This window comes from Juglans microcarpa x Juglans regia, chromosome 1S (genome assembly GCF_004785595.1).
Source record: "Juglans microcarpa x Juglans regia isolate MS1-56 chromosome 1S, Jm3101_v1.0, whole genome shotgun sequence".
Classification (NCBI taxonomy): domain Eukaryota; kingdom Viridiplantae; phylum Streptophyta; class Magnoliopsida; order Fagales; family Juglandaceae; genus Juglans; species Juglans microcarpa x Juglans regia.
In genome coordinates, this window is record NC_054595.1 from 29,823,762 (window position 1) to 29,847,584 (window position 23,823).

The window sequence follows — 23,823 nt, forward strand, 5'->3', positions numbered from 1 at the left end:
CTAGACAAGATGTGATACTTTTTATGAATATTTGGCTATTAAATGTAATGACTATTGATTTTGACATTTTTTTTTTTTTTGGGCTTGTTAGAATAAATTATTTTCAAAGCATAACATTCTAGGATTTCAAATGATAGAATTTAGTTTTTATTCTAAAAGATAAGATTATTATTTCCTCCTCTACGTTTCACATGTAGACATAGTTAGTTTTTTGCATCTGGGTGTCACATTTTCATTCTTTTGAATAAAAGACTTTGGCCAAGAAAGAAAAAACATATTTTTGAATGCTACTTTTCACCCACCTTATTCATTAACCCATTGCTATATAATTGAACCAATTTTAGAGTTTTATACTAAGTGTTAACGTCGTGTTTCGCACGCCATTGGGCTAGGTTCTAGTAACTCAGGTTTTCAGAATTTGAGCTTATGAAAATAAAGAAGAATATAGTTGGGAGAGGGTAGCCTTGGGGCCAGGGAGTCTCTGATGCCAAAGTCAGTAAATTCTCTTGAAAATTTGTGAACAAGTGAATTTATACCAAAAGTCTAGGGGACAAATTGTGTCTGCCTCCATGGAGTCTGTGTCCTTCATACAGTTCCTTTTGTCAGAGTCCTTTAATGCAGCGTGACTCTGCGACGACGTTATTAATATGGCGTATAGCTCAAGTAGTGATGCTATTAATGTGGCGTGGTTCCCCAATTTGCCTCACTCCGCTAGCGTCCTTGGTGGTCCATTGATACCTCTCCTGTCAGAAGATCGAGGGTTCTCCTTATTTTCTACCCATTACGAGGACAAGCACTTAAGAGCTGGACACTATTCAGAGGGTCTTCAGGTCGGTGAGTCTCATCTCCTACAACACGTTCCCTCATGCAGGTAGAGTCCAGAGGAGCCTACCTATGGACCAGGTCGAAGATTCTACTTGTTTTGGGCTAGACCTTTGGTTTGTTCCCTTATGGCTGGTTTCGATTCAAAGATGAGATGAGATGATTTTAGATGAAAAATGAAAGTTAAAAAAATATTATTAGAATATTATTTTTTAATATTATTATTGTTTTGAGATTTGAAAAAATTGAATTGAGATTTGAAATTTTTGAATTATTTATTATATTTTATATAAAAATTTGAGAAAGTTATAATGATGAAATGAGATGAGATGAGACACTTTTCGAATCCAAAAGGGGCCTGCCTTTCTTAGGCCCGCTTAGACATAGGGGAAAAGAATCCCCTTACACCAAGTTTTTATGTTACTCTACATTATCCTATTTTCAACCACATTTTATTTACTGTATACAAATGTTATTTCTGGGATTTTTTCACACAACTGGGAAAACGTGCCTTGCATGTTGCACCATCAACTAGTATATATATATATATGTGTGTGTGTGTGTGTGTGTGTGTGTGTGTGTGTGTGTGATTTTATAACTTTAGCCAAAAAATCTGTGATCCGAGGGGTTACTTTAACAAAAATAAAAAAAAAATTGCGATAATATTCTGTATACTATTTAAAAATATATAATTTTATTTTTTTATTTTTTATTTTATAAAATATGAGAGTAAAAATGTAAAATTATTTTAAGTGATATACAAGAGTGTGAGCTTATGTTTAAAATTTTTCAAAAAAAAAAAAAAAAAAACAAAAGGGTTTCATCTAACCAACCCCATTCAGAAACTGCATGTAAAAATGCTGCAGATAGACTATTCACACCTTCATTCTCTAAAATATTTGTTTCATTTTATATTAAAGATTTGGGTTGAGAAACAATTTCGTCAGGGAATATTGGAACCATAACATTGTTATCAGTTATTTCTAACTCCTCCAATCCCACTCCTTTTATTCCAAAAAAAAAAAAAAAAAAGAAGAAGCAAGAATTCCTCTATCTGACTACGGCCAAAAGCAATCCTAGGATTTTGGAAGTATATCATCCCTCGAAAGACATTACTTGTAAGCAAAGTGGATACCAAAAAATGAGGGGAATCCAATCCCCCTAGATTGTTGTGAACCATTCGAATTCGACATCTCTGCTCATCTACATCTGCCCCTTTAACCACTACTTGGTAGGCATCTTACAACCTTAATGCAACGAGTTTGCCTTCACTATGCAACGGAACTGTGCATTTGTTTTGTAATCCTCAATCTTCAGATTTGCCCAGATCGTCCACTCCAATCATATACCTTTTGTCTCAATCGAAAGGTGTGAGTATCTGCATACACAACTCCCTAATTAACCATGTGACACGCATATATTATTTTCTTATACAATCATCTATCTCATTTTAATGTCCTTAATACTATTCATCTGTCAATTATTTATCTGCTTTTACTCATTGACATCTATCTGTTCCCCACCAAGATCTCAGTATTGCTTCCATTCCAATTCACGAAAAAAGCCTTTATATACGGAGATTATCAGCAGAATTCCTTGCACACACACACACACACACACAGAGAGAGAGAGAGAGAGAGAGATAAGTCTGCCCATCTTATGGCTGCTTCCTATGGCTTTCCCGATATATGTTGCTGGGTTCAGAACCTTCCACCAATCCCTGAATGGAGAAAAAAGTCCACGTCTCTCTGCATATATTCTTCAAGTCCATCTCTCAATCTATCCATAGCCGAAACTAACCAATCCCCAAATCTCTCTCTTGCTGTCGTTGTAGATTTTAATCTCCCCGTGCCTCTTTGGACCTCAAAACCATTCAAGTTCAAATCAAACTCCAGAAAGTTGCTAGATGAGGAAACCATGTTCACCCTCTTGGTCAATTTTATTGAAGATGTCTTCTGTTATGGCTCAAACAAGAACGACTCCTTCCTCAACTTCCTCAAACTTGATTCTACATCCTACTTTAAGGACATGTTCAACTTCACGTTTCTCACTCTATTATTCTTCGTTTGCATCTATGAAGCTCCTGAAGATCTCCGTTCAGCGTGTCTTAATACTCTTGAGACTCAACTAGCAAATTGTCACTCAAGACAAGCAACAAAGTTGCTCATGAAACTCTTAGGCTCTAATATAGAAGAGCAATGGATGCGGTCCACAAACCTTGCAATTACAAATTGGATTATAGTACTCCAAGCCACACGCCGATCTCTCAAAACACCATCACCTCTGTTTTCTCATGCAGTTTCAACCTTTGGGTTATATGGAAGGTTCATTTATATCGTCCACTCAGAGCCATGGAAATTGAGAACTCAAGCAACCCTTCTGTTGATGAGCGATTGCAATTTTCTCTTACTTACCACCAACTTGTACAACTACACCTGTACGAATACTTGGCTAGACGAAAGGAGGGCAATGATGTGCTGGTTTGGTTGAGAGATACTGAGGGCACATTTACTACCAAGAGTGCCTGGGATTGCATTAGGGTCCGAGTGCCTCCTTTACCTTGAGCTTAGTGGATTTGGTATGCCAATCTTCTTAAGAAAATTTCCATCATGATGTGGAAGGTCACTAATAACTGTCTGAGTGTTGATGAAAAGATTAAGATTATGGGTATTTTGATGGCTTCAAAATGTAACTGCTACCAAGAGAGCCATTCTGAGGACTTGAAAATCATGTCCTCTAGACGAGGGACCTTCCCCGAAATGTCTAGCGGTTAGCAGCTAATCAAGTTGGGGTCCACATGCCTTCGTTCCTCACTTGGAAGGAACAGACAAATTTCTGGTTTCACCGCGTGGGTAGCTCTTCTCAAATACGTATTATTCTAGGTCTTATTCCCTCTATTATCTCTTGGAAACTTTGGGAGAGACGGTGTAAAGCTTGGTATGAGGACAAGGGTCATACGGCTCAGTCGGTCTGGTACGCTTTTAAAGTATGGCTCCGTTTTATTATGGACCAAATTATGAAAATTTCCTCGGTTTCCAATAAGGACATTGATATTTTAAATAGACTGGAGATCCCGATTTTGTCTCCCAAGCCACAGAGGATTAGGGTGGTAAGATGGATCCGGCCCCAACAGGGCTGGGTTAAGCTCAACACGAACGGTAGTAGTCTTGGGAACCCTGGCCCTTCTGGCGCCGAGGCTGTTATTCGGGATGCAAATGGCAGTCTCCTTCTGGCTTACTCGGTATCTCTGGGTCAGGGTAACTTTGCCGAACTTAGTAGCCTTTTAGAAGGAATTCATAGATGTTATACCCTCGGGCTTCACCATGTTGAAATTGAAACAGATTCACAATTGCTGGTAAATTGGATCATTAAGGGTGACTGTCATACCTGACCTAGTCGGTTAAGAAGTTTTCTTCGCATGGACAAATTGGGTTTACCATATCTACAGGTCCGGTAAGGTTTTTACCAGGTAAATCGTTTTTTGGATTGTTTATGTTCTTGCTTCTCTGTTTTGGTTTTGTTTCTCCCCTGCAGGTTTCCATGTACTTGGCATATCTTGCTGAAAACAGTGTTGTTATTTTAATTAGTGTTGTCCTTTAGACCGATTTTTGATGCCTGAGTTTTGGATTTTATGTAACCACTAGGTGTTGAGCTGTAATCACGATTTTTCTCCGCCACAAATGAGGGTAATTAATAAATTTGGGGTACCGTCTTTTTTTTTTTAAAAAAAAAAAAAAATAGAACAGCTAGCTATACTTTAGCCTTTTAAAAGTACTTCTATTGTTATTTAAAGCAAAATTATATCCTAATTTCTGTAGAAAACGTGACAAAAGTACAAAATTTTACAACGCTAATGAAACAGTTCCCAAGCTGGTTTTTTTTTAAACCTGGCCTCTGGTCTTTTGTCTTTCCTTTTCTAACGGGTGTGATGTCGTCAGACCATTGAATGAGAACCTAATGAATGAACGATGAGTTGGGACAGCTGAAAAGCACTTCCCCTCACGAATTTCGTTGCAACTTACTCCAACTCTTCAAACCAACGTAGTAAGCCTTTCAGTAAGCAAGTCGTATGAGAACCCAACAACAGAGTTTGGCTGTGAAAGAAGTATAGAAGTCGGATTCGAACCATCAAACCCTTACGTGGGACTCAAGCTATCAGCTGGAGAGACCGTGACTATGAGTTTGAAGCCTTGGAAATTCGAGCAATCAGTTGATGGCTATAGTGCAAACTTGAATTGGTTTCTTCACGACAGCATGGATGGAAGAGAGGTATTCTCTTCAAAACTTGCATTACTTAACCCCAAGGCTTGGTTTAGAGACCGATACTCGAGCGCATACCGGCCATTCACAAGGCAAGGTGGAGTAGTATTTGCTGGTGATGAGTACAGGGAGAGAGTGTGGTGGAAGGTGGACAAAAGTGCAATAGGAACGAGCATGGATTGGGAGATCAGAGGGCGGATCTGGTTAACATATCGGCCTAACAAATATAGAACATTTTATCGGGAGACTAGGAGGCTGGAATTTAGAGAAATCCTTCATCTTACCATTGCTTAGCTAATTAAAAAAACTAGAAGAAATTGGTCCAACTTTCTAGCTATTAGCTAGGCTTGTCAAAGAGTTCATATCTTAGGATATTATTCTGTACTTCTTATAGTTATTATTGAAGCTATTGGCCTCGAGATTGTTATACATTTATGAGAATTTGGCTCGATTACTTACATCCAAGTGCTTGAAAATGGATGGATGAAATAATATTTATTTAAGCCTGTGAGATTTCTCTTCTAGATTTTTTAAGGTATTTATTATATGATATAAAATCCTTAAATCTCAACCACTCATTAAAAACTAAATAGGATATTGAAAGAGCCATGAACGATGGCCAGCCTCTGGATCTTAAGCCTAAAACGGCCGTGAAACCTTGTCGTTTCCAGCACACGCGCAGAGCTCAATCGCTTCCACGGTTTGTAAGATGAAGAGACGGTGCCGTCTGGCCAACGTAGACCGAAAGACAAAATAAACAGATAATAAAATAATGGTAAAAGGGCGAAGGGGTAGATGTAACGGACATTTCGAAGCTCAAGCTCGAAGCTCTTCCAAGTTCCAACTGCACTAAATCAGCCAATGCTCCTTTCTCAATAAAAGCCATTTCTCTTCTTCTCGATCTCCCCACTCCCCGCCGGACTTCGCTATATATTTTCCCTCTTCTTCCAACTCATCTATTTCGGTTTGTCTTCCATGGAGTCCTCCGCTGTTCTCCGATCTTTTCACTGTAACTCTCTCTCTCTCTCTCTCTCTCTCTACACACACACACACACGCACACATATTTGCGTTTGGGCGCACCGCTAGAGGTTTGCTTGATTTGACCTTGTGCTTGGTTTTTTCTTTGATTTCGGTCGTGTTTGGTCCGATGAAAAAAATGAGATACAAAGGAATTGAAAAATGCTTTCTATTTTGAAGGAATATCTATCGTATATTTATTGTAAACCTTTTCGCTTAGGAACCGAACCGAGCTATGATTTGTGATTCCAGATCGTATGAGCTCATCCATTTTGAGTTAGATATGGAAGTCTCAGGGATCTATTCTATTTATTTCAATTCAATGAAATTTTAGGATCTATCATATTCGAATTTGTCCTAGGACATGGAGTTTTGAAAATTTGAATTCATTGGTGCCGTTATTGTGAATTTACTCTCTCCTTTTTCCCCCCTTGAGCCAAGTTCGTCCAAATTCACAGTCCTTTTTCTAACCTTTTGAGGTGAAAAAAAATTGCGGTTCTGCGATCACATGGATTTATTGGTACTCTTGCTGCTATGTTTTTTAACCTGCGGATATCCGATTACAAAGTTAAAAATCATAACAGGAGGAGGTGCGGGGTACAGGTACAAGTGTGTAGTGAGTAGAGAAGAGGACGAGATGTTCTGAATTAGGTGACAAACTCTAGTTGTATTTTGTAGCTGCATTTAATGATTCAAGGAACGTGCTTTCATGTTTATTTTGAATGAACTAGGGACCTATAGATTCTTAATCCTAGGGTGGAATTCTCAAAATCTTAATGATTATTTCTAATTTAATTGTTTATATTTTAATGTCCGAGCATTCTTGAAGTGAGAAAAAGAGCAATTGCATGCTTTTAATCATGTTTCTTTTCTTTTCTTTTTTCCTTCATTTCTTTTAGCTTTTTTTTTTTTTTTTTTCTTCTTTCATTTCTTTCCCCTTTTTTTTTCCCAATATGAAATGAGCAGTGGGACTTAGAGCCTAGCGTTACATTACTTAATACTATAGGCATATAACATTTATATAATCACCTTGTATGATCCATTTTGCTTTAAGTATCATAGTTGAAACGATTTAGCTGTTATCGAAACTTGATCTGCACTCAAATGTTTATATATCTCTGTTGAATTTCAGGTTCCGTAGGGACTACTTCACAGGTGCGCTCCTTACTTGAGAGGCCTAGTCCGGTACCTATATATAATGCCAGCTGGCCTATTCCAAGTAAATCGTGCAGCCAAGGCTTGACAGTTAGTGGGAAGCTTGTTTTTTCATCTACAAAGCAGAAGGGAATGGTAGTACTATCTGCGAAGACGTCTGAAGCTATGGAAACATCTAAGTTCGATGGTGAGGTTCTTTCTTTATAGCCTAGAATTCTGTAGAGTTAATGTGAATCAGTACCCTTGAAGTTCTGTTTTTCCTGGCTGTAGCAGCCATAAAATAAAGTACAGGTTTAGCAGATGCACATTAAATATATAAATCATGCTTCTATCTCAGAAGAGTCAGAACCTACATTCTATTGGTTTGTACATGGCAAATGTTTCCACGTCAGTGTTTGTAATTAAATTTAGAAAAAAGGAAGAAGGTGTCAATCCATTTGTATTTGGACAATGGAAAAGCTCAGTTCAGGCAACCATATGTCATTTTCACCATCTCTATGGTTCATCCTACATTCTGCTTTGCACGAATCATTGTTGTTGTCTGAATGAAACTGCACTGTGTTGCTACTAAAGATAATGCTATCATCTAGAAAGCCGATTGCCTTTGGGGTTTTATTCTTCTTCCAACGTGATACTGTCAGTCTGCATGTTGTTATTCATAGTATTCTTGAAACAAGATGATTTCAAGATTTTTTTTGTTTATGTATTTGGTGATGACGTGAGAGTTTCTTCAGATAGTGTTGTCAAAGGCTCATTGGAGGAGAAAGCTCCATTCAGTGCTACTTTTCCTAATGAATTAGAGGTGAGAATATCTCTTGAGTCTTACTAGTTTTTCCCTCCAGTTCTTCTGTTCATGTAGTGCAACTGAAAAATGAGAGATCTACAGAATTTATTACCTAGTTGTCCAAACAAATTGGAAAAATTCATTTTTGTTAATAATTACTATTTTCAATCATGCTTTGAAGTGTGAAGCTCAAATGCTTCTAAGCTTGTTGATGTTGATACATGATGGCCTCCTACATGATTCTATCTATTCTTTGAACGTACCTTGTTGATTTTAATCTCATGATTCAACTTTTTAGTTTTTACAAGGCTGAGTTCAAACTTCTGCAAATCTTTGTCGCTTTGAAAACACATGCTCAGGGCTCGGCCTGAGTCTGAGTCTCCTAACTGTTATTCTTAAACTTGGATCATGGTTAATTTTCCCTTAGGTATCTCTAGGTTGAGTATGACATTATATTAGTTGGCATTGCTTATGAATCTTTCTACCTTATGTGTTGCATTCTTTCCTTTTTAAAAATGTAACAGATGTTTAGCGTTTTGAAATGATCAGGCACTGGTACTAGAGGTCTGTGACGAGACAGAAGTTGCTGAGCTGAAACTAAAGGTGAAATTCAATGCCCACATTCAAATATCTGGCTTTCTTTCTTGTTCTTCTTTGTTGTGATTATGCGGTTGAAAAATGCATTAAATCATACATAAAGTGTTAGCAACATCCTTGTGTGGGTTCTTCAGCATCATACTTGAAATCCTATGAGCAAGCTTTATTGGGCTCCTTTTAATCTTTACAATATGCCTTGTGCATGAAGTGAGCTTGAGGACCATGCCTCAGTGAATTTTATGCCAAATCCTTTTACTGATATGTCAGAGTTAATTGGAAGTTAGTTACGCTCCTATCCGTCCTATGTAGGGCTGTAATTGAGCCAAATGGAGCTGGTCTTTGGATTGCCGACTTCGGCTCGAGCCAAAAACTCTAGCTCGAGCTCAAGCCCGAGCTTGAGATTTTTATCCAATCTTTGTTCGAGCTTGGCTTGGTGAGCTAAGTTTTCAACTCAGGCTCGAGCCTGAGCTTGATCCAAAAGCGAGCTCGAGTTGAGCCGGAGTTGTTTATTTTTTAGTTTTTTAATAAAATCTAATAATTAAGAAATTAGTTTTTTAATGAAATGTTAATAATTACAACTAACAAGTAGACCCTTTATTAAATTAGAAAATTGTAAAAATTTATAAATAATTAATATGTAACTAGTTGATATTTATCCATAATAACTATATATTATATGCCTACATAAATTACCAATATATATAGATAATATGATAATATATATCAACATTTCATATGTGGTTCTTGCATACAAGTATATGAAATTATTAAATTTCATCGACTAACTAGTGTACAAATTATAAATAGCTATGAAGTATATTCAATATATAAGCATAAGTAATTAGGTTACATGCTATATATTTAATTATAAAAGGTGTTATGCTTATATTATTAACCAATATATATATATATATATATATATGTGTGTGTGTGTGTGTGTGTGTGTGTGTGTGCGCGTGCACATGTGTGCGTGTGCGTGTGCGTGTGCGTGTGCGTGTGCGTGTGTGTGTATATATATATTTATCAATATATGAATGAGTTTTAATTGAGTCGAGCTAACGAGTCGACTTGAACATAAATGAGTGGGCCTAAACGAGCCTTTGCCGAGCCGAGTCAGGTATGTGTCATTTACTAATCGAGCGGATATCTGCTGTCACCGCCGAGCATTTTTTTTTCATGAGTCGAGCTCGATCCGAGTTTAACCGAGAGAGTATCAAGTAGGCTCTCGAGCAGACTGGTTCATTTACAGCCCTAGTCCCTTGCTTTGGAACTTTTAGCCCAAATAAAAGCCTGGGCACTGATCAGTACTTCAACTTGCGCACATTGGCCTCAAGCCCTCATAGATGACACAAATCATAATCCATTTTTGTGGCTCCTTTTCTGAGGAAAATGAGGCTAAACATAAAGATAACTAAAATGCAATGTTCATGATTTTAATCTCTTGGTAAATTTTGAACAGATAAACTCCCGACCAGAAGGTTGTGGTATTGTCTGTCTTAGAACATTGGCAGTTGCATGGTCGCATAGCATGTTTACTGCATTATCTCGTATGAAAATGGGTTATACGCTGCTCTTTAATAGGTTGGAGATTTTGAAATGCATCTGAAGCGGAACATTGGAGCCACAAAAGCTCCCATGTCTGGAATTTCACCGGTTATACCACCACCTATTCCAACTAAACCCATGGTTGAATCAGCACCAGTTGTCCCATCACCATCACAATCACCACCAAAAGCTTCCAGTCCATTTACAAATGTTCGCGAAGAGAAGTCTTCAAAGTTAGCAGCCCTAGAGGCTTCTGGAAGTGGATATGTCTTAGTATCATCCCCAACGGTATGTGGTGTTCTTGTGCTGTGTACTTTTCACGTTTCCATTTTTGGGGATGACATCTATTATATACTATCTGCCATCACTTTTTCCTGTTAGGTTGGGTCATTTAGAAGGGGCAGAACTGTGAAAGGGAAGAAGCAACCTCCTATCTGTAAAGAGGTATCTGTGCATGCATAGATTTTGTCTGTCACACATCTTTTGTAGGTCAAAAAGTTGTCAGATTTATCACTTAAATGTAGCCAACAAGTGTAAGAAACACCACCTTGGCTCCAAACCTCAATTCCTTTTATTAACTATTGGATTTACAGGGTGATCTAATAAAGGAAGGACAAGTAATTGGATATTTGGATCAGTTTGGCACTGAACTTCCCGTGAAGGTGACTACTCATCTTAATATCTTTAATTTTGGCAATTTCTTCATTATAAGTTCTTGTAACGGTGATATCTTATGGTATGTTGAGCAGTCAGATAAGGCTGGAGAAGTATTAAAGCTCCTTTTTGATGATGGAGGTAAAATGTCTTTGATCTTTTTTATTTATAAGGTGATAATAATTTAATTGTCTTGAATCACTCTACACGTAAATGGCAAATTTTAGTGGTGCATTTTTTTGCTCATGTTAAAATGAATCAATGCCATTCTAAGTGCAGCCATAGAGGTTTAAAGGTTCATTACAATCCTTGATTAATAATGTACGTTATAGTAGTTACTTGCCCAAAACAAAAAGGTGATTACGGTTCATGATGATGAGTCGACAGTTTTGGTGTTATTACTTTACATGTAATTGCCAACAGATAACATAAGTGAATGGAAAACTATCTTCAGGCCAGCCATGCCCCTTGTCCCATAATAAATAAATTTACAGTCTCGCTATACAAAACGTCATCGTTAACATATAGATTAGTCGGTTTAATGAATATAGAATTTCCACGACGATGACTTTGGCTTGCAAATATAAATAAATTCTCAAATTTTGGCCCTCAAGTATATGCATAATTCCTCTCTGGAAATGAGCAAAGCGATAAGGACCTTCTCGGTGAAAGTATGTTTTGGACTATGAAGTTGATTCCCTAGTTCGAGTATATCAATAGATGTTGATGTACCAGGTTTATAGCATGAGCGGCCATTATGACTAACTAAACTGTTTGATTTAAACTTTGTCCGCTTTTGCAGAAGCTGTTGGTTACGGAGACCCTCTTATTGCTCTCTTGCCATCATTTCATGGCATCGAGTGAGCTCTTCCGGATTAATGGTGATTCCCCAACGGAAATTATTAGTTGGAGAGCTGGTGAGGCTTGAACTTCGCTTTTTTTTTTTTTAGGTCATGCTATTCTTTCCATCTAAAGTAGCTATGCTCTTGACGTTCCTTGCGATTTGGGTTGGATATATTTAAACTTTGTTGTTTGATGCATATGGAGGATCGGATACCTTGAAAACCATAGGGGATGATTCGTTAGAGCAGGTTAACCGTAATTGAACCAAAAAAAAAAAAAAAAGGGGGCATCACGTTCATTTTCGCCGTCCTTTCAAGATGGAAGGGATATACAAACCTAGTTCCAACCTCAAGGTCGACATGTCACCACAGATCTTTTAGAAATATTGGTAAGAGCCATGAATTAAAGTTCAGGAACACAGTGGTAACCAAACTCAACAGTTCGTGTCCAATTAGTGCAACCAAATCCAGAAAAAAGCCTATCATAAGCCCCATTGCTATGGTACATTTCTAATCCGCGGGAGACCAAAACTGGACGAAATAGACCGTAATAAATGTGTAACACACCTCAGGTTACTTAAAACAAAACATATTGAAATTACTCAATTCGAGGAGAGCACTTCCATAAAAAGAAAATGAAGGAGATAAGAGAGAAAAGTAGAACTTTCATTAAGTTTCTGGATGATGAATCCTAGAGCCCTTGTAAAGGAGATGACCTCTACATGGCCCAGACTAAAAGCATGCAAGAAAATAAAACTAAAGCCCTCTAACTAGATTGTAGTCCAGGATCAAAGTAAATGAAATTAAATTGGCCCGAGGCCCATCTATTCCGTTCGTGGATTGCAACAAAAAGCATCGACCCCAAGAAATCAAAATCAATGTCACAATCGTGTCTTATTTAGTTTTCTTGCGGGTAAGAAAGAAATGTATTATAATGAGGGAAAAGGATATGTGAAATCAAACAAAGTACCTTCAGTATCAAGTCTCTAGAATGTTTTAACTTCAGCACTCGGCTGTATTACTTGTACCATTTGCATATCTGGGTACAGATATAAAACTGAAGGATTTGAATCTCCACGTTTTCCTATGTTTTTTAAGAGAACACAACTCCAAAATTTACCTAACGTATTGAGTGTATACCACTACCATAAGTGATAGGGTGAACACCGAATTCATAGCGGAATATTTTCTACTATTCTTTGTGCAAATTAAATTGACAATCTAGAAAAAATAAACTTACAAATGGAATAAATAAAATCAAACAGCCCATAAGCAAGGCTCCAAAATTTTAATGTTGAAAACTCTCCAATGCGAAGGGATAACTCACGGGACCTAATTCAATTAAAATTCTTACTATCAATAATAATGGATTTATAGATTGTCTTCTATCAGTACATCAAGAACATCTATATTCTTGGTTCAACCGAATGGATATCAATCAGAGTAATAAGAACCTCACTAAGTGGATATTTGCAGTAACCAATTGGAGAGGAATTTCAAGACTCGGGACCAGCCAAAACGAAATTTCACCATCAGGAATAATATTTATTTTTTATTGGCACTGGGTGTCCAGGAACGTCCCAACTAATCCCAGGGTGCACAAGACCTCGACAAAGAGTTTCTCGCAAGTGCAACTCAGATAATTCAAGAAAAAAATCTTTCAGTCCAATGGCTCCTAGAAATTATTTGCACCCAAAGAGATTTGAGCCTTAAACCTTGGGGAAGTATACCCCCAAGCCCAAGGCCTTTATCACTTGAGCCAATCCCTAGGAGTACCATAAAGAATATACTAAGATTTTATTAAAATCGGACCACATATGATCCCTTAAAACTCTGACAGAAGTATGAGAAAAAAGAGGACAAATTCTCTCATGGCATGCACTCCTCCCACTCTTTTATGTTTTTTTTCTACGGACATGCACGCACATCACTTTCTTTTAAAGCACGAAACCTACCTTTTAAATATACTAAAAATGCCACTTGGTTTAAGTGGCTCACGTGGCTTCCCAATATATGGAGAGACCCACCCAACAAATCTCTTCCTCCCGACTATGTCAAGGGCTCCATCAAGCCTGCTTTTCTACATGAAAGTTTTTGCATAAGTGGTTGTTTTGTCTTCATATCTTACCCATTTTCATCGGTATGCATTTAACTCTCAATATGCATCAACTTCATTTCCAATGCATCACGAATCCAATAATACCTCGCATCAAAGTGCTTGAATCTTGATATGAAAAGTTTAATATGATAACACTCTTGACTATCATATTAAAGAATATATTTCTCGTTTCTAACCTAATTCTTCTAAGAACTTCATCCATAGCAACTCCTTACTAGCTTAGCGAAGGCATTCTACTCTCAACCTATGTGGTTGACAAAACAACACATTTCTATAATTTAGGTTGTTATGACACAACTCTCATTGAGTAAGTAATCAAATACCTTGAAATAACCTTCCCGGAATCAATGTCTCTAGCCATATTTACATTGTAAATCCATCAAGCATAAGTTTACTATTTCCAAAGCACAAAGACACCCTGAAAAAACCTTTGAGATACCTGAGGATTCATTTCACAACTGCCTCAATGTTCTTTGCCAAGATCAGAGAGGAATCAACTAACAACTCCAACATCATGAGCGATATCGGGTCTTGTACACACCATGACATATATTAAAGCTACCCACAACTTATGCATAAGACACATTTTGCATTTCTTTCTTTTCTTTCTCGCTTGTAGGACTTTGCTTTGTAGAGGATGTAGATCTTCCTTCCCTGGCCATAATAAGAATAAGAGAACTCTTGCTAAATTTCCATTTTCCACCTGCAACGTGATTATGGTAGCGTTCATCATCCAATTTTTCAATTGAACTCAAATTAAAACGCATATCAGGAAAATGCTTGACATCTTTAAGAAGCAATTTGCATCCAAAGCTTTTTTTAATTCTCAGTCTATCTCAATCAAAATTCCCATTGATATAGAATGAAATCTCTACATGGAATAATATGAAAAGAAGTTGTATCGATTACCCAAGTAGAATTCTGACAAACGACATTAGCATCAGTATCATCACAAACAATGAACACATCAGCATTAGATGTAACCGCTGTAATTTCTTCTTTTGCAATATGTTTTTCACAATTTTCTTTCAGGTGTTCCTTTCTAAGTTTTCTGCACTTTCTTCATATGCCCAAGTTTGTCACAAGTGAAAATATTTTATCTATTTTCTTGAAGTAGACTTCCCTTTGACTTGTTATGATTGTTATTACCATGAGGTTTCCTGTTTTTACTCCTCCCTCAAAAAGCACCTTTTAATGAAAAGAAATACCATGTTATTTCTTTCTTGGCTCTTCATTGATCATATTATTTTTCACCATATTCATAGTCATCATACCATTGGGAGATGAATTACTGGGAGACCTAACCAAAGTTTCCTAACTGTTTGGCAAAGAACTCAACGAAAGTGAAGCTTGCACCCATCATCCAAGACAAGTTTCATGTAGACAACTCATTTAACAATTTTTTAAAATTGTACAGATACTCCACAAAAAATTTGTCCATCCATTTACATTAAATTCACAAGTCTTCTCATCACAAAGACTGTTTTCTGTAGTCGTTCGCTCAAAAAGACTTTAATTTCATCCAAAGATTGTAGCCATCTACACTTTGATAAACTCAATTGTCTGATATGACTAAATCTTTACTGTTCAATTCTTCCTTTCTCATCAATTTTCCTTTCTAGTTTAACACCAGTCAAATCAAATCAATACAAAACATTCTCAATCCATGTCTTCCGAATTGAGTAATTGGACAAAATGAGTTTAACCATGCTACCAAATGAATCCTCCATTTGATCCACAAACAATCAACAAAAATAATCAACCAAACTCTAGTACCACTTTGATAGTATGAAGAATATTTTCTACCCTTCTTTTTTGCAAATTAAACTAACAATCTAGTAAAAATAAACCCACAAATTAAATAAAGAAAATCAAGCAAGACACCTAAAATTCTTACGTAGATAACTCTCAAATACAAAAGGAAAAACCACTGGATCTAATCTAATTAAAACTTCCACCATCAACAATAATAGGCTTACAAATTGTCTTCTCTAGAACAACCTCTAAAGCTTACCAGTAAATCCACATTATTTATATTTTTGGTTCAACACATATCATCACTATGCAAGTGGATATCAATCAGAGCAGCAAGAAAGATCTCATCAAGTAGGTATTTGCAGTAAACAACTGGAGAGGAATTTCAACAATCAGCACCAGTCAAAACGAAACTTTGGAAATAACATACTCAAATTTCATCAAAATCGGACTATAGATTAACTCTCAAAACTTTGATGGAAGTATGATGAAAAAAAAAAGGGAAAAATTCTCTCTCACTTACAGCACCGCACTCGTCCTACTATTTCTTTTCTGCTTTTTTCTACTCACAAATGCACGTCACATCACTTTTTTTTTAAAAAACACAATCTAACTTTGAAAATTGGAAAAAATTACCTAGTCCCCTCAATGTTACTGCTCAAAGTTATCGCTCAAGTATTTTAATTTTTTTAATTTTAATTTTTCCACTTAGTGATTAATGAAGTGACTATTAGTGAAATTGTATATTTTTTTAATTTTTTCTTAATGGCCAAGGATAATAAAAAAATACTTAAAAAGAAAATGATAGAAAAATAGAACTATAAGTTTGAACTAGCGGTAAACGCTGGTCATCCCGCTAGCACCATCCTTAAAAATTATTATAATGCCACTAGGTTTAAATGGCTCACGTGGTGTTCCCCACCCAACAATAAGTAGGTTGAACTTTGTAAGAGTACTAACCGAAGTTATAGCCCGCTACTCTTTAGAATACAAACACCGTTGAAAGGACAGACAGACAAGATTGAAAAGATTCACCCCTAACCTGTTGCTTTTCACTCCCTGGCATTTACATGACAACAGCAGAGAAAGTGCATCTTTTTCCAACGCCTCTAAGATTTGTCAATGTCCATCCATGTCCCTCCTTATAACATTCCACCTATCATCATATCAAACAAGATCCACAAAGAAGTCAGATATCCATGAAAAAAAGTTTAAAGGATATGCCATATGGATGCATTTGCATACCGTGTCCAATATTTCCTCATTTTCATTTAATCCCCCAATGACATACAGAGAATCTGCAATTACAACAGCACCAAAGCATCCCCTCGAACAAGTCAAGGATTCAACCGTCATCCATGAACCAGCACGAGGGTCAAAAACCTCAACAGATGAGACCATCCTATTTCCATCATGGCCGCCTACAGCATATCTGCAAACATAAATTTTCAGAGTATAAAGAACTCTTCAGATGCTAAAAGAAAAGCATATAACTCTGTTTTTATGAAGCAGTCTCTCTTAAATCTCTTCATTTTTAAAACAAAAAAAAAAAAACCCTTGTTAAGTTGCATATTTACATAGTCAATTCCGAAAAAAGAAATCATGAATTAAGATTGTCCGTTAGTCATATAAAATGGCTGAGAACCTCCATGTGAATCACCAAAAATGGTATTTCTTAAGATGGCATGCCTATCCATACAGAGTAACTTGAACCAAAATTCAACCTTTTCGCCCACCCCCTGCGCGCGCACACGGGAGAGGGGGGGGGGGGGGGGGGGACTTACAGTTTCTCATTCAGAACAGACAATAAATGGCCCGATCTCTTCGTGGACATTTTCCCAAGTCTGGTCCACAAATGTTCTCGAGGATCAAATCTTTCTGCTGATCTGAGATAGGAGAGAAATTTCGGTCAAGAAAAATCAGGATGAATTTCCTTCCACCATACACTTGACGTCTCCAAGAACACGTGCACCATGATTTCAAATAAAAGAGGTGGTATGTTATCTAGCTCAATTTTGCAGGCTGTTTCTTTTGCTTTTTATTCTTTCTACCTCAACGATGTACATTGGGGGATTATCCCAGATTCCCAAGTGATATCATAATGAGACTCAAGAATTTCACTACATTACGTTGAAGCCGCTTATGAAATGGGGTTGTCCTTGTTCTAAGTGGTTGAAAAGAGCAATTTCTATAGCTCCTATAAATACCAGAACAGCTTGAAAATTCACTCATGGATTAAAAATTTCCATGAACATTTTATGCAGGGAATCAGGGATAGAAAGTACAAGAAACCACGTGTAAGGTAAATAGCTCAGAGCAGCATGTCATCACGCTGAAACATGGAAACATGATCGGGGATTCAAAAGAGCTTGGCCCAAGAACAAAGCAGTTTACAACTGAAGAAAGAAACTGTGCCAATACCACTAATACACCCTCAAACAAAAGAAAAGGGAACGAAATAATTTCAAAAGGAAACTACCCGGAAATGCATTTTTTAAAAATAACTTTTTCAAACCAAAATTAAAATTTTTGTTGCATTAAAGATACTCTAACTAAAAACTATAAAAACTTAAATTTTCAAATATTTTAAAAATCAACTTTCTGTAAAAAAAAAAAAAAACTATATATCTTTTTTTTTTCTTAAATTTAAGTTTAACCCTTCGCCAAGAAAATAGATTTAGTTTTTCAAGTTGCGGTTTTTAAATTTCTAACTATAATATTTATTTTTTCTTACCAAATGTGGCAACGCATGTGGGCCGCGGCTATATAATTTATAAAGTCTCGTTAAAAAAACATGTTTCTTGCATGGGCCGTCCCTGGACTGAAAAGAAAAAACTTGGCGGGTGCCCTCATAAACTCATTTGTCAGACACTGCTTCCGATTTTACTGGACATTATTTTAAGCAGGTCCACTGCAAACATAACGCAGTGAAGTGCTGTTGAACTCTATTAGCAGATAACAACTCATCCACTAGATAAATGAAGATTTTGGAAAAAGAAAATTGAAACCAAAATGGCATCTTACTTCAAGTAAACCTTTTCATTCTGTCCTCCAGTAACATAGATCGTGCCATTAATTTCTACTGCTGAAGCATCAAATCTCTGAGACCCACAAAAATAAAAAGCTAATAAGCAGTATTCTTAGTTGGATGAACAAAAATCATTAAAACATATTCCAAAATCTCATATTTTTTAAACACAGATGATGGATATGGGGCGGTATATGATATCTGTCAGAGAAGCACTCTTTTCAAACACAGTCGACATTATGTTAATATAGCTTGTTCGTATAGGATGGAGGGGGTGTTTGAATCGGTGCAAGATGTTTGGAGTTCCATTAAATACTGGTTGGTGATTGCAGGGAACAAAAGTCTTCTTCAGGTTTAAGCCGCCAAGATGAGGAGATTTTGAAGGGTTTAAACTTCAATTAGCCAAATGGGTTCCTCCTTCCTTGGATTGGGTTAAACTTAATATCGATGGCAGTTTGATAGGAAACCCAGGTTCTTCTGGTGCGGGTGGCGTAATCCGTGATCATAGGGGGAGTTGATCTCTGGTTTTTCTATCTTCATTGGTATTCAGTCGAATAATGTTGCTGAGTTTATTGGTCTTCTTCAAGGTCTTCGACTGGTGAGTTTTTTGGGTTTTAAAAATGTGGAAATTGAGATGGATTCTATGTTGGTGATTGACTGGTTGAGTAAGAAGAGATGTGGCCTCTGTACTTGGAAGATTACTGGGAGGAAGCTCTGAATCTGTTGGAGCGTCTCTGTTTTTGGATTCGGCATATTTTTAGGGAAATTAATTCCTTGGCTGATGGTCTTGCTTGTCTTGGTGCTTCAGGGGTATGCAAGGTTTGGAATCAACGTTTAGAGTTGCCAAGACATCTTCGTTGTTTGTATCCGTTGGATAAGGGGGGTTGTGCTTTTCTTCGTTTCTAAGATTTAGAGCAGACGTCTTTAATTGGCTGTTATTTCTTTGATTTTGAGATGTCGTTTTGTGAAGCTCACGTTCTTTATTTGTTACCAAGGTTTCTCCGCAGCCTTTATGAGGATGAATAATAATAAGGAGGCCTGACCTCCATCTTTTGAAAAAAAAAAAAAAATGCGAGGCCTCACATGAAAACTATTCATCTTCTAGAAAAATTCAAAATTTTACCAGCACATGTGCGCATGTCCACACAACCACACATACATATATTGATGTTTTAAAATGCATGGAACAAATGGAAGTTTCATTAAAACACAACATGCTAAATTGATGATCTTCCAATATCCTTGCTTAGTTCTGCCTAAAGAAAGTACCATCAATTCTTAATTTGCTTTTAGTTTGTTTATCATGTCATTATCCTGGTTCAAGCAAGCTTAATACTTAATTAAACACAAAACAAGTTGTAGCACATAATAGTTGTTAGGACGTACCTTGCATCGCATTGGCTGAACAGGGATCCACCTTCCTACGTATGGATCAAACATTTCCACCTCTGAGAAACATTGAACTCCATTTCCACCACCAATTGCAAAAATTTTCTGATTTAGAGAAATTCCAGCTAGTCTTCCTTTCTTTTGATCAAGTGAAGGTCTACTAACCCACTGATTGCTTATTGGGTTGTATGATTCAACTTTATATAAGAACGTCACAGTGTCATTGCCTTGCCAGTAAAGCAACTAGTTGTACAAATTAAGTAAAAAAAGAAACTGTGATGACTGTTACCTGTATCATACCACCAATTATTATATACACCACCAAACAAGTAGAGGTCACCATTTAGCTCTGCTGCTGAGGCATGTGAACGTATGAAATTCATTGGACTAAGGGATTCCATAAGATCACGAGAAGGAGAATAACACCCCAAAGCTGATGACCACAGAGACCCATCATATCCTCCAACAATAAGCACTTTCACATCAAGGTCTGAACAAGGTTCATCACTTGATTCGCATTCTTTTTCAGTAACTAATCCAGTTTTAGGAAATAGCCCACAGTCCAAAATCTTGTATTGATCATTTAAACTTCGAAGTCCTCTTCTTGATTCAATCTAAATTGCCAATTTAATCAGGCATATTCAAAATCATTGCAAGGAAGATCCAGATATTAAAAAAACATATATATGGCAATGCAAGATATTATTGTAGTTGCCATTTTGCTCATGAAAACTCTTTAGGAAACTAAGCAAGAGATGTTTTTCTTGAACCATAAAAAAAAATATATATACATAACTAGCTGGACATTTGGCAGATTAAGACAGCCACCTAGAAAGAAGTCAAATATAAATGGCTATGCTCAAAATAACAGTAGAAAAACGAAGAGCTGAGAATAACAATATGGGATGAGAGACATACCAGAGCCTGCTCCAAAGAAATGATTTTTTGAACTTGTTTTAGATGAGATAACTTCAACTCCCTAACTTCTTGCTGTAACTTTATACCAGACATGATACATGGTTAAAAGGGTGATTAGATAAACATGCACCTAAAAGAGTACAGTGGACAGTATCAACTACCTCAGCCACAGCAGACTCAAGTTTGGAGGATTTCGATTCTAAAACAATTGGTGCTTCTGGAAAGCAAATATCATCTGATGCCATCCCGCATTTCCCCTTTTCTTCCCCACGCTTATGCTTTGATGACATCTCCTTTGTCATGGCTGAAAATGAGGAGCATTCACCAGTCGGTCTAAAGTGTATATTTTCCTTGCAACCTATTTCTGCTGCACACTCATCTGTACAAACTTTTGAAAACTCAACGTCTATGTCCAAACAAGGTGCATCACATGAAGAGCTCAATCGCATATTGGGCTCAAACAAATAAGAATCTGAAGTTGCAGTCTCGAAGTCTTCACCTTCCCATCTTTGATCAGCAGCAGGTAAATTTTCATCTGAAGAATTTGCTCCCGTTGCAACAGGACAGTACACTACCTGGCTACTTGGCTTCAATCCTATGAGTTGTTCATCATGCCTTACTGAACCATCTGCAGGAGCTTCCGAAAGATTACTTCTGCCATCCAAACAAGGTGCAATACATGGAAGGTTCAGCTCTAAAGCTGTTTCCATAAAATCCAAGGCTTCATTCCCTACAGTAGAAGTGTCTGAGCTTTTAAACAAGGCACTCCACTTCTTTTGTGGAAAGGAAAGCTCTGCACATCTCGCGACAGAAGCATAAGTTTGTTCATGTTCTCCTGGTTCCTCATCCTTTTCTGTAACATTTTCGCCAATTAGAGTTCCTATGCCAAACAGACCAGGAGCATCATAGCGTTGCCATTCTGCACTGATCTGGTCTGGATGAGCATCCCATTCTGATGCAGGTGTCTCAGGGCAGCCAATTTCCTGTACAGATGAAGCTTTGAATACACTATTCCTCTTATGTGTATTGCCTGGGATGGAAGTACTCACAGTAAGTGGCGAAGCTGAAAACAATGAGATCAAGTCTTTTGTTTGATCACGGTCTAGTTCAAACCAAAAGAGTCTCGGTTCATAGTAGTTACTAGAAATTACAGTTCTGAACTGGTCTTCTAGCAATGGATGGCACGGCATCAGGATTCGAATCTTGACCTTAAAACAAAAACAGCTTAAAATATGTGAGCTCCATTTATTTCACTTTGATACGGTAAACCGACAAATCACAAAATCACAAAGCAACCACGGGACAGAGTGGAATATCGCAATCGATACCTGTGCAGGAAATGGAGTATCTGAACCGTCTTGAGTCCACCCATAAGGTCTAATATCCAACTGTCCCTGGCTTGCAGCCTCGAAGATACCATGAAGTTTCCTATCGCTGTAATTGAATAAGAAAAGCGGCAAACCAATGCTGACATTCTTTACATACGAGAAATGTGGACGCGGCAATCCTGTTCAAGAATTTGAATAATTCTATATAAGTATGAATCGAATAGTATGCACAAAGAACTTGCTACAAAGAGACAAAAGTATCCATGCAAAAAATACGACATAGTATTCGACTAACCAAACAACTGTTCAGAATAACATTCTTCGATTGTGTTATTCTTGCAACCAAAGATAACTCCACCTAGGTCGCTCTTCCTTAGATTCCTTGCAGGAGCACTGCAATTCGTCGTCCACGGAGTTTGAGATTTATCCGGAAAATTGTATTTCTTTGACTTCCTCCTCCTGTTCATTCTGTCAATCCAGAAAATTGCGTTACTAACGAGTCCTATGCCGTAAATTTCAGTAAATTGAGACGGTAACAGATGACAGGGAAGGAACTGCTTTGCTTGAAGTAGCACTTCCACAAACTACAGCTGTGTTCCGGTGCAAAAAAATTAAGAGCTACGAAATCTATAACCAAAAAAATGGGGGCTAGGCAAGCATTAACATGCTCAGTAGGATAAATTACGATAGAATAATAGCAATGATACTAAAACAATCAATCTAGATGAATATTTCAGGAGGACTTTTAGAACACCGACGTATATGATAATTAAGTGTAGGAATTTCACAACATAAACTTTCAAAAACTCAGTGAAATCACTTTCTTGAAAATATTATAAACCTTTTTTTTAACCGTTCAGGATCATGATAGATCATCGGGTCAATTATATTAATTAATTCAGGTAGCGACAGTCAATGCTTCGAAGTCGACAAATGATGAGGCATGAATAACAAGATCAGCAACTCTAGGTTATAAAAACTTATCAAAAACAAATTGATACATGCACATGTAGTTTTTATAAGATACAGATATAATAATAATAATAATAATAATAATAATAGGTTTAAATGCTCTTCGTTATACGCTAATACTCTTCATTGGAAATGTACCAAAAACGAAGAATTAAGATAAAATCGAGAAAAAAAAAAAAGAGCGGCATTTTCATCTCCAAGTAAACGTTGTTTCCTCACCTTTGAGAGATGAAAGAATTACGGCAGTTCCTGTGCTTGTTTCTCGGGGAAGTTTCAGAGGAGAAGTTTCAGAGACGAGAAAGTGAGAGAAAATATGAGAAAAGAGAGAGAGAGAGAGAGAGAGATAGTGGGGGGAAGACGGGATGTGAATTGTGATGTGATGTGATGTGATGTGATGATACGCCTGAAAACTGAAACGGGCAGTGATAGTTGGTGATTTTACTGATTCAATTTCAGAGAGGTGAGAGAGAGGCTACACTCGAAAGAAAGCCTACGTGTATGTGAGTGGTAAGACAGGAGTTTAATGCCCGAAGCGAGAAGAGAGCATGCCGGTGATATTCATTTCCATTTCAGGGTACGATTGAGATAGATATTCAGGAAGGAATACTGAAGCCGTATCAGTGGTTTGTTTGTTAGT

The 23,823-nt window shown here is 37.1% G+C and overlaps 2 protein-coding genes and 1 pseudogene across 11 annotated transcripts; 2 read left to right on the plus strand and 1 right to left on the minus strand.

Annotated features, from left to right (window-relative positions):
- Positions 1 to 647: 647 nt before the first annotated feature.
- Positions 648 to 5,376, plus strand: LOC121247494 (annotated as a pseudogene).
- Positions 5,377 to 5,865: 489 nt separating this feature from the next.
- Positions 5,866 to 17,988, plus strand: LOC121246577 (biotin carboxyl carrier protein of acetyl-CoA carboxylase-like). 4 transcript variants are annotated; one of them, XR_005937139.1, is made up of 10 exons: positions 5,866 to 6,091; positions 7,233 to 7,442; positions 7,990 to 8,057; positions 8,589 to 8,642; positions 10,218 to 10,469; positions 10,563 to 10,625; positions 10,775 to 10,843; positions 10,931 to 10,976; positions 11,638 to 11,752; positions 17,816 to 17,988. XR_005937139.1 is itself a non-coding variant. In XM_041144756.1 (9 exons), exons 1-9 carry the CDS (start codon positions 6,058 to 6,060, stop codon positions 11,697 to 11,699), a joined length of 858 nt encoding a protein of 285 aa, XP_041000690.1. In that variant the 5' UTR covers positions 5,866 to 6,057; the 3' UTR covers positions 11,700 to 11,875. The 4 variants fall into 4 exon arrangements, 1 of the variants encoding a protein (XP_041000690.1); XR_005937138.1 differs by lacking the exon at positions 17,816 to 17,988 and adding an exon at positions 16,845 to 17,185; XR_005937140.1 differs by lacking the exon at positions 17,816 to 17,988 and adding an exon at positions 15,062 to 15,373.
- Positions 14,086 to 23,527, minus strand: LOC121246573. Of its 7 annotated transcripts, none has more exons than XM_041144753.1 (13): positions 23,406 to 23,527; positions 22,510 to 22,682; positions 22,215 to 22,393; positions 22,028 to 22,094; positions 21,045 to 21,916; positions 20,887 to 20,964; positions 20,258 to 20,582; positions 19,966 to 20,165; positions 18,576 to 18,652; positions 17,336 to 17,437; positions 16,797 to 16,983; positions 16,594 to 16,707; positions 14,088 to 14,499 (listed from the first exon to the last, which is right to left on the minus strand). In XM_041144753.1, the coding sequence occupies exons 2-12, from the start codon at positions 22,679 to 22,681 to the stop codon at positions 16,618 to 16,620; spliced, it is 2,349 nt and encodes a 782-aa protein (XP_041000687.1). In that variant the 5' UTR covers position 22,682; positions 23,406 to 23,527; the 3' UTR covers positions 14,088 to 14,499; positions 16,594 to 16,617. The 7 variants fall into 7 exon arrangements, with proteins under 7 accessions (XP_041000686.1, XP_041000687.1, XP_041000685.1 ...); XM_041144751.1 differs by having other exon boundaries at positions 21,045 to 21,869; positions 21,936 to 22,094; XM_041144750.1 differs by having other exon boundaries at positions 14,090 to 14,499; positions 20,887 to 20,958; positions 21,048 to 22,094.
- Between the last annotated feature and the right edge of the window lie 296 nt (positions 23,528 to 23,823).